The sequence below is a fragment of the Cebidichthys violaceus genome, unplaced genomic scaffold (assembly GCF_023349555.1).
Source record: "Cebidichthys violaceus isolate CVI_PGR_0920_01 unplaced genomic scaffold, fCebVio1.0.p SCAF_19, whole genome shotgun sequence".
Classification (NCBI taxonomy): domain Eukaryota; kingdom Metazoa; phylum Chordata; class Actinopteri; order Perciformes; family Stichaeidae; genus Cebidichthys; species Cebidichthys violaceus.
In genome coordinates, this window is record NW_027176361.1 from 2,199,398 (window position 1) to 2,210,064 (window position 10,667).

General features: G+C 45.9%; 1 protein-coding gene across 1 annotated transcript in view; it reads right to left on the reverse strand.

The window, feature by feature from the left end:
* Window positions 1-368: 368 nt before the first annotated feature.
* Window positions 369-10,667, reverse strand: part of LOC137874498 (SH3 domain-containing protein 19-like) — an 18,316-nt gene continuing 8,017 nt past the window's right edge. The window contains exons 5-17 of the mRNA XM_068713197.1: window positions 10,168-10,303; window positions 9,783-9,942; window positions 8,590-9,708; window positions 7,827-7,898; window positions 5,871-6,072; window positions 5,505-5,787; window positions 5,243-5,434; window positions 5,097-5,155; window positions 4,731-4,978; window positions 4,416-4,447; window positions 3,974-4,172; window positions 3,720-3,808; window positions 369-3,367 (exon numbers count right to left, since the gene is read on the reverse strand). Of these exons, the coding sequence (XP_068569298.1) occupies window positions 3,260-3,367; window positions 3,720-3,808; window positions 3,974-4,172; window positions 4,416-4,447; window positions 4,731-4,978; window positions 5,097-5,155; window positions 5,243-5,434; window positions 5,505-5,787; window positions 5,871-6,072; window positions 7,827-7,898; window positions 8,590-9,708; window positions 9,783-9,942; window positions 10,168-10,303 (2,899 nt within the window). The 3' untranslated portion in view covers window positions 369-3,259. The remainder of the gene's footprint in view (window positions 3,368-3,719; window positions 3,809-3,973; window positions 4,173-4,415; window positions 4,448-4,730; window positions 4,979-5,096; window positions 5,156-5,242; window positions 5,435-5,504; window positions 5,788-5,870; window positions 6,073-7,826; window positions 7,899-8,589; window positions 9,709-9,782; window positions 9,943-10,167; window positions 10,304-10,667) is intronic.

Here is a 10,667-nt window from a genome sequence, read left to right on the forward strand (position 1 = left end):
ATTGTTAGCGAGAACGATGATGAATATGTAAAATGTAGTAAATGTGTGCCTGTGACTTTCTAAATTGAGTGTTAAAAGTCTTCTAATCTTCCAGCCATATTTACATGAATTAGCACAAACCCAACCAACCTTTACTTAGTTTAACGGACATAAACACAACAACTACAACATTCAAGCATTCAACGATATCAAAGACTATGAGAAATGATTTGAGTGTTTTGTTCTCTCGGGTGTAAATTTAACATTTAATCTTCCTTTAAACATGTTATCACCAGTTATCAGAGACCTGAGCTCTGAAATAAAACACATCAGGCGATGAAACAGAACTATTAACACAAAAAAAATAAAAAGACAAATTGAACTATTACTGAAATGTCTGAAAGTTTTATTTGTTAAAAAGTTGGAATGTTTGGTTATACATAAAATATCTCTCACAAAGCAATTCATAGATGTCTCTCATTGTGCGTCTCTCTCACTAAACTAGTGTTACAGTCGTGAAGATGATTAGTCGTATATATTTACAAACTGATCAGTGATGGATAAAAGCAGGAAACACAGATCTCTAATAATTTAAATTTAACAATATATAGTGGCAACATTTCAACATTCTTCTTTCAGGACCGTCAAATCATAAAATCTGTTTTTATATGACAGCAGATAGTTACCTTGTTACATTTGAAGGGCTTCTGATGTCATGTGATATTAACTGACATGAATATATATATATATAATCATGTAAAATAAACTATCAGCCAACAGGAAAAGCTGCTGCAGTAAATTTAAATCTTTTCTTTTGCTCATTACCTTTACTAAACATAAACATCACACTTGTTATCTTCTGGAGATTTTAAAAGAAGTGCATGAAGAGAAGTGATAAACCAAACACCATCTATCACCACACATCTACTGTGCATTAACCAGCTGGGTTAATAAACTCCCAAATAAAAGCAACAACTTCAATCTGACTTCTCAGTCAGGAAGAGTAAAAAGAAGAAGAAATGTAAAAACGCTGAGTGGCAGGAATGAGAGGTTGATCTCTGCACTCGTGAGTAAAACAACGTTCATTTAATAAGAGACATTCATCCTCCACATTCCACCTTTAATAAAAACATTGATATGAGTTCAGTCAGACTTGTGTATTCAGTCTGGATTAGATGTAGTGTTTTTAACATGATCAGAGAAGAAGAAAGTACAGAACTAAACTACAGCTAGAGCTTCATCTCTTGTGACAAACACACTTCAGGAAACATGAACCAATTTATTTTAGCTCCTTAATGTCTCAACTTCCAGCAAACCGTCATTAAAGCACTTTGTGAGTTATGTATTCATAGACATTTAGATGTAACTCTAACATGTTTTATGTCAATGTCTTTGAAGTTTTGTACGTTTTTATAGAGCGGTTTCTGCTGCACGTTTAAAACAAATCATGTTTACTTCACAAACATCTTTCATAATCACGTCGTGAAACTCTTCCCCCTGAATAATAATCATCAGTTTGTAAACAGATGACATGCAGCGTTAGTGTTCTTTATGGAAAATGATTTAGAGCTTAGTGAATGGAAAACATTTCATGTGCAACAATAAGAGCTCTGCGTTGTTCTTTAGAGCGCCGCGTCGTTCTATAGAGCTCATCATTCTATAGAGCTCCACGCCGTTCTTTAGAGCGCGTCGTTCTTTAGAGCTCCACGTCGTTCTTTAGAGCGCGTCATTCTTTAGAGCGCCGCGTCGTTCTATAGAGCTCATCATTCTATAGAGCGCCGCGTCGTTCTTTAGAGCGCATCGTTCTTTAGAGCGCCGCGTCGTTCTTTAGAGCTCATCATTCTATAGAGCGCTGCGTCGTTCTTTAGAGCGCCGCGTCGTTTTTTAGAGCTCATCATTCTATAGAGCGCCGCGTCGTTCTTTAGAGCTCATCATTCTATAGAGCGCCGCGTCGTTCTTTAGAGCTCATCATTCTATAGAGCGCCGCGTCGTTCTTTAGAGCTCATCATTCTTTAGAGCGCCGCGTCGTTCTATAGAGCTCATCATTCTATAGAGCGCCGCGTCGTTCTTTAGAGCTCATCATTCTATAGAGCGCCGCGTCGTTCTTTAGAGCTCATCATTCTATAGAGCGCCGCGTCGTTCTTTAGAGCTCATCATTCTATAGAGCGCCGCGTCGTTCTTTAGAGCTCATCATTCTATAGAGCGCCGCGTCGTTCTTTAGAGCTCATCATTCTATAGAGCGCCGCGTCGTTCTTTAGAGCTCTGCGTCGTTCTAATGAGCTCCGCATCGTTCTTTAGAGCGCCACATTGTTCTCTGATCGATGATAAAGTGAGTGAGTCGTCGTCTTTGAAGGTTTTCCAGTTTGAAGTTTAAAATGTATCCGACACATAAAACACGTTTAAAAAGCCGTCAGTAGCACTTTACATGCAACGTCTGTAATACGTTATGAACATAATTATAATGCGTTATAATCTGCTCACAGCATGTATTCCATGCATTTATATTTATATACATCAAAGCTGCTCACCAGGTGATCAAGTGAAAGGTGGATTTATATTTATTTCGTCTATTTGAGCTGCTGAATTAAATCATTTTAATAATTATAACGTGATTTTATTATCGTGATCGTTTGCTTCCAGTAAAGTGAAAAAAATATCACTAAATATATGAAAGAATAAGACACCAAATGTGATCAAATTATGTTTTTCTTTACACATTATAAAAAATATCTTTTTTTAACAATAGTAATTATAATACACTATGAAAAGTCAGTTGTATTTTGATACTTGACCCTATTACTAGTTATAAAACGTTTATAATGTGTTATTATTGTTTTAAAGTATGAATGTTAACAAGTGCCTGTAACTATAATTAAACAGCTGTAAGCAGATTATAACGCACTAGAAGTATGTTTTTAATGCGTTATAGACGTCAGAGGAAGTGTTACAGAAAAGTGAGCAGACCATCACCATCTCATTGATCCTTTAGAACCTTTAGAACCGGTTGAGGTCCACTGGTTCTTCAGCACCAACAGTCCAGGTGGTGAAGAGTCGCTAAAATCTGTTGAACTCCGTCCATCAGAGAGACGAGCCGATCACAGCTCAGAGCTCCAGTTTAGTGACAAAAAAGGCGAATTATTCTTTCATTAAAAAAAAATGTCTGAAAGGTTTTTGGGGAAACATTGAAACTCTGGACTTCAGTGAACGCATCACTCAGTGAGAAGCTGCAATATATAAAGAAGAAGAAGAAGAAGTTGTAGTTGTTTTCATGATTTCCTCATCAGAGAAGTGAAATGTAGTTTTTAGGAACAATCCCACGCCTCCCGCCCACAACTCCCAGAATCCACTGCTCATCCACAAACTCCACCTGTGTTATGACATCACCGACCTGCAGGAGGAAGAGAAGAAGAAGGGAGGAAGAGAACAAGAGAGGGAGGAAGAGAAGAAGGGAGGAAGAGAACAAGAGAGGGAGGAAGAGAAGAAGAGAGGGAGGAAGAGAAAAAGAGAGGAAGAGAGGAGGAGAAGAAGAAGAGAAGAAGGAAGATAGGAAGGAAGAGAAGAAGAGTTAGCCAATAAAAAAAACTATTATTGTAATGTTATTGAGAACCTTCAACTGCTGCTTTGTTTTGTCTTCACTCACATGAACTGGTCTAAATAAAAACACACACACACACACACACACACACACACACACACACACACACACACACACACACACACACACACACACACACACACACCTTTAGAGTGAGCTCATCCTCGCTCTCCGCCGTGAAGTCAAACTTGGCCACGCCTTTAACCGCCGACTGCCGGCCTGTGATTGGCTGAGCTGGAAACAGGAAGAGGAAGTTCTGGTCAGAGAGCTCCGCAAACTTTAATACACGAGTAATAAGATATGATAGTACATATAGTGTATTATTAGATATACTGTTAGATACTGTGTGTGTGTGTGTGTGTGTGTGTGTGTGTGTGTGTGTGTGTGTGTGTGTGTTACCCTGACAGGCCTGTGTGAAGGCAGCAGGGTAGAGGCCCTCCCTCCCCTCCACTCGTCCTCTCCTCCACTGGGCGTCGAGGTGCTCCGTCACCCTGATGAGCGCCCCCTTGTGGAAAGACAGGTCGTCTGCAGTCTGACCGGGGAAGTGGAACAGAGCCTCGGCCCACTCCTCCTCCTCCTCCTCCTCCTCCTCCTCCTCCTCCTCCTCCTGGAGAGGAAGTACGATTCATTTAACCATTATGGACTACAAGGTAGAAACTATAGGGAACAAACGTGACTAGAGAACAGAATCAACAGACTAACCTGTAAAGAAAATATGTGACACTAAAACTACACACACACACTTATATAAACACACACACACACGCGCGCGCGCACACGCACACACACACACACACACACACACACACACACACACACACACACACACACACACACACACCTCTGAGCCGGGGTCCTGTGAGGTCTTTGGTGCTGTTGAAGACAAAAACAACAACATCAAATTCAATATAATGTATTATGTATAAATATATGTATTCTATTTCATCTTATTTTTAAGTGATCGTCTTATATTAATTAGTTTTAATGTTTATTTTAAGTCTTTTACTTTTTGTAAAGCACACATTTCTTGTACGCAAGATAATATATTATTATTGTATTAATATTATTACATTATAGCTACATGTTTAATGTTATAACTCATTGTATTTTTAAACATCAAACACATTTTAAGGTAATAAAGGGCCGTTCTGCTCACCGGTACTTTCTGTCACCGGGTTCTCCGTCGACGTCGGTTTCCCGTCCGTCGATGGTAACGACGTCATCGCCGGCGGCTCCACCACCTCGGCGAAGTTCAGGGGGAACATCCCGACTCGCCCGTGGATCTGGCCCCGCCCCCACTCCTGTCCAATGAGCTCCAGGAGGGCGATGACGTCACCCTGGGAGAAGGTGAGCTCGTCGTCCTCCTCGCCCTCATAGTCGAACAGGGCGACGCAGCGAGGACCGCTACGCACACGCACACGCACACACACACACACACACACACACACACACAGTTAAACACACACACACACACTCCTATAAACAGCTGTTCTTCTTCATGGGTCTGTGTTTGAACTCTGACCTGACAGGAGGCGGGTCGGGCTGCTCTTTGGGCTCAGAGGGCTGAACAGGAAGAATGGACTGAAAACAAACCCACAGACAACGGTCACCTCCAGCGGTTACATTATTTAAATCATGAAACGGGTCATGACTCGACTGCTCAGTCACCTGGGAGTCCGATAGGCTGAGGCCCCCCAAGGAAGCTTTTGATTGGCCGTCCTGATCTGGAGCGGGCTCCGGTTGGGCGTCCAGGTCCAGGAGACACTGTGATGGTTGGACGACGGCGGTTTGACTCCTGCCTTCACCTGATTGGTGCTCTGAGGGGCTCGGGTCGTCCAGGACGATCAGGACTTCCTGTTTCTGAGAGAAAAGGAAGAGAACTTAAGTCTATGTCAGCACTGTGTGTGTGTGTGTGTGTGTGTGTTCATACCACGTAGCTGTTGTAGAGGGGGTGTCCAGGTTTTGGGCGGGGGGGCAGAGGCGGTCCTCTCTTCGACGCCCGAGGAGGCTGCATCTGATTGGCTGGCACAGGAGAAGGGGGTGTAGTGGTTTGAGAAGGCGACGACTGGCCGGCCGAGGACACGGAGGGGGCGGGGCCTGTTCTGGACGGAGGAGGAGGAGTCGTGGAGGTGACGGCCTGAGGAGGAGGCGGTCGCCCGGGACTGGATTTGATTGGAGGAGGACGAAGGGGGAGGAGCTTCACGCTGGAAGGCCTGGAGGGGAAGAGAACTAAACGTAAGGAGACTGAGATTAACGAGTAGTTTCTATTAATAAACAGGACAGATGTCTCAGTTACCGTGGAGGAAGAGGAGGGTCCGAGGAGTTCTGCTGTGCAGCGGGGGGTTCTGGTCTGGTCTGGATCATGGGGCCTTTCCTCAGAGCCGGAGCCGGGGGTCTGGGTGCCGTGGCGGCTGTAGGTTTGGACGGGACCACCGGGTTCGGGTTCTGGTCCGGAGGCGTCGGCGAGGCTCCGGAGGGTTTGGGGGCCAGATTAGGAGCTGGAGGTTTGAGGGCAGACGTCAGACGTTATTCATGTCAGACGATAACGTGCAACAACAACAACAACAACAACAACAAGGAACGTTTCAATGTAGTTATCGTCTATAAGAAGAGGACACAACAAACCCCTTCATCTCATTCTACACATTCAGGATGTTCTTCACACATTAAATGACAAAGTACAGATGAAGTCAGAGCACCTTTAGCGTGCTAAGCTAACAGAAACTCCTGTGTTTATGTTAGAAAAAGACACTTCAGCTTTCTTTATCTCTTTCACTCTCAAATGCTTTTCACCAAACTCAAGGTCACACACACACACACACACACACACACACACACACACACACACACACACACACACACACACACACACTTCCTTTTCTTGCGACAACGGTTGAAAAATGTTCTCCAGCTGGTTTCTGCAGCTGAGACACGACAACAGAGCGCCGACTGTAACCTCTGAAGAACACTTCCTGGTTCACGTAGCAGCCAATGAGAAGCCTCGGAGAGTTGCATAACGGGAATTCTCTGTCAAGCTGGCCAATCACACGGCTTGGCTGAAGATCACACACACACACACACACACACACACACACACACACACACACACACACACACACACACACACACACACACACACACACACACACACACACACACACACACACACACACCACTAACAACAGAGGAGGCTTTTTTTCTTCTCACACAATCGCTGCATTTTTCTTTCACAAGCTTTGGATTGAATACAACAACCCCCCCCCCCCCCGTCTCACACACACACACGTTAAATCTCTCCACGTTTACATATTCCTGCAACATAATGAGCAAGTTTTGTGTCTCTAAGCTCTCAAACGATCCATTGTACTAAAGACACACCCAGCTTCAGCAGCTCTCAAACTAAACAAACGCAATTTAAAGAGCTTCACGAATGATTGACAAGAACAAAACGAGACCAAAATGAAGAGACTAATAAACACTAAATTAACTTCAGAAAAATAAATATAACATTGTTCATGGTGAAACAATTAAAAAAAAGTTAAATTAGAAGGAAATAAAATACGTATAAATACTTAAACCAACGGAGGTTTAAACCTAAAACAAGTCGACAAGTTTAAAAGTATAAATAAGTAATTCTATTTCTCAATAAATAAATTGTATTTTAAAGGCAGCCACAATCAAAGTGTCTGCTACGAGTTCAGATCAGAGAGTCAATATGTAATGTCGGACTAGCTTCCAGGCTAGCTTAAATAATGCTAATATACTAGCTTCCACTAAAAACTGTAGTTTGATTAGTTGTTTATAACTTTAGCTTCTCGCAAATGATGAAACCTAGATAGGTTCCACAAGCAGATGAATTCTCTGGAGTTTTGGATTCGATTCCACAACTATAATATTATTATTTATCAGCATGTTGCTCAACCCTGACGTCACGAGGAAGTCTCTTCAAAAGGACAAAGTCAGCGCAGATAAAGGTCTGTAGAGTCTGCGCTGAAGGCCTGAACCTCTACCCTGTTCATCGGGAAACAATACTTGTAATATTTCAGGTTTTACTGTGTTCTTTCCCCGAGTGCTCGGGTGGTTTAGAGTCCTGCTATCACTTCAGACAGGAGGCGCTTCAATGTTCCCACAGAGGAACCCGGCCCTCGCCTAGAGGTGGGATTACGTCACTGCTCTCGACTCACTCACTCACACACTCTCACACACACACACACACACACACACACACACACACACACACACACAATCTTACCACTGGCTCTGCGTGGTGACGTCAGCGCTGCTGGTTTGGTGGGGACTCCTGGACGAACACTTCCTACTTTCACTGAAACAAACACAAACAGAAGAAATCATGATTTAAAAAAAACTAAAAACACCTTTTACATATTACTAATGTATAACATTTTGTATTTGTTGTACTGGTGCCGCATAACATACTGATTACAGCTAGTAAACCAGTGCACACGTTTAATAGTTGTATAAAGACTCTTTTTTCTGAACGGAGCTTGAACGCGTCACACTGCAGTTTTAGCCTGTAATCAGGTCTGAAGTTCAGTGAATGACCTCTGACCTCTTATCAGCAGATTCTCTCTGTTATCAGCTGGATGAGCAGAGCGAGTGAGGAGCAGCACGCCTCCACCAAACCTCCAGCCAACACTTGATTGGTTAGTTTATTAGTCACAGAAGATCAATAAACTAGGATACATATTTGAGAAGCAGGACTCGGGTTGTTGTTGTGCTAGCGTGTGATGGTTTCTGTCTAGATTTAAAGCCTCGGGTCCTGCTTCCAGTGAAAACCCGTCTGTTTAGGATGAGTCACTGTGTTTACGACACCAGCAGAAGGTCTTCACATGGAAACGCGTCTGTGGGCCGTGAGAGAGGGAAACGTTTGTGGCTTCAGACTCACAGCTGCTGTTTAAAGAGTGGTTGTTGTTGTTGTTGTTTTTGTAGTTGTTGTTGTAGTTCCCACCAGCTGCCTGCAGAGGTCAGTGGAGACCTCAGACAGAAACACTCACCGGTCTGGTTTGCGTTGTCCAGGGTCTCGTCTGCTCCGGCCTGATCCGGACCGCTGACCTCCACAGAGGGTCTCGGGGGCAGAGTCGGCGTGTCGTGCCCAGCTGTGGTGCTCTTGTCCCGGGGCGGAGCCGCCAGGCTGGCCCTGGGGGCGACTGGAGGTCTGGGCGGAGGTTTGGGGTTTCCCGGCTCACTGACGGAGGAGGTGAGCTTGGGTGGAGCGGGTCTCGGGGCCGGGACGGGGGCGGAGGTACCAGACTGGAGGGGGTCCGTGGCAGACTGTGGTTTTGGTGACACCGAGGGTTTCTCAGTGGTTTTGCAGGGTTGGGGCCCCAAAGCTGGAGCAGACTTCGGCGGCGGTGGTTCGGTCGCAGTTTGACCCGAGTCCGTCAAACCTCCGTCCTCCCAGAATACCTTGCTGGACGGTTTGGGTGCTTGTGAAAAGTTTTTAGGTTTCGGGGCGACGGTGGGCGGGACGGATTTGGCCGGTTGCCCCTGAAGACGAGGGCGTGGCCGAGGTTCAGGTCTCTTTGCGACGACAAAGTCGGCGTTGTCACCGTCTCCGCTGCTCCCGTCAGCCACCTGCTGCTGCTGCTGCTCGAAGGCTTGTATCCTCGCCTTCAGAGTCGCCATGTCCTCCTCTTCCTCGTCTTCCTCCTCGCTCTCCGATTGGCTGTCCTCACTGCTGTCGCTGCGGCGGTCGGGGAATCCCCAGTCGTCGTCGCCGAAGGCCTCGAGCAGCTCCCGGAGGTACTTCCCCCGACTCCCTTCCTGGTTGGCGGTAGCTCCCGCGCGGGCGGCCAGCAGCGTCGCGGCGCCGTCGTCGCGCAGCTTCACCAGAGTCTGGACCCTGACGTCGCCGTCGATCGGCCGAGCGCCGAGCCCGGTGCGGGGGCGTGGCCTGGGACGCTCCGACGGGACGCGGGAGGAAGCGGCCGGAGGGGTTGCCACGTCAACGCCGGCCAATGGCGGATCCCATTGGTCGGTCTGAGCGCTGGAGGTCGAGGTCAGAGGTGGGCAGAGGTCGGCGAGGAGGTCGGGTGACGACTGGCTGGCCGCGGTGGTGATGTCATCGACGTGAGGCGGTCTGGGAGGGCGCGGCGGTCTCACTGGTCTTCTCACTGCACACATAAACACACAAATATTTATAATAAACATATGAATAAATAAAGAGAAAGAGGAGCTTTCTTCTCACCTGGAGAGTCCTCGGGGTCGGGGGCTGAACCCGGGTCAGTCTGGGTGGCGATCGTTATTGAAGACGCTGGTCGTGGTGAGGAAGAGGAGGAGGACGGAGGAGGAAGGAGAACCTGCTCCTGAGTCTTCTCTCTGATCACCTCCTCGTAGGACGGAGGCGGCTGAGGAGGAGAAGACGATGTCAAAACAAACTCATTTGAATACATAATTAGGAAATAACCATTTCCTCACTCGGTACTGAACGCCTCATAGAAATGAAACTCACTCATTCACATTTAACAGGTTCTCCTCCTGCAGGTTAAGGGCTTCATCTTCCCACCAAACCAAGTTATCCTGCAACTAACTAACTAACCTTGAACACAACCGGCTCCATACTCAGGAGTTACCTGCACAGACGGAGGGATCGTGGGTCCCCAGATCTGCGCCGCGGGAGGAGGTGGAGGCGGGAATCCTCCCGAAGCTCCGGGGAACCAGGATGTGGACGACAGCGGCTCAGCGGACAGGATGGTGATCTCCGGTCGCCTAGAAACGACAACAGGAAGTCAGCGACAGAGAAACACACGTATCGATTATTATTATTATTATTATTATTATTATTAAATCATCTGGGGACAAAGAGACCGTTTAGTTGGACACATTTAAAATAAATATCAAATTTAGTGCATCAAACATTATTTTGCATTCAAGTTTGCAAACGATAAAATATTTAAGAACTAAAATAAGAAGACGAAGGCAAGAAGGAGGCAGAAGAAGGAGGAGAAAGAAGAAGGATGCAGGAGAAGAAGGAGGCAGGCAGAAGAAGGAGGCATAAGAAGGAGGAGAAAGAAGAAGGAGGCAGGAGAAGAAGGATGCAGGAGAAGGAGGAAGGAAAAGAAGAATGAGGAGG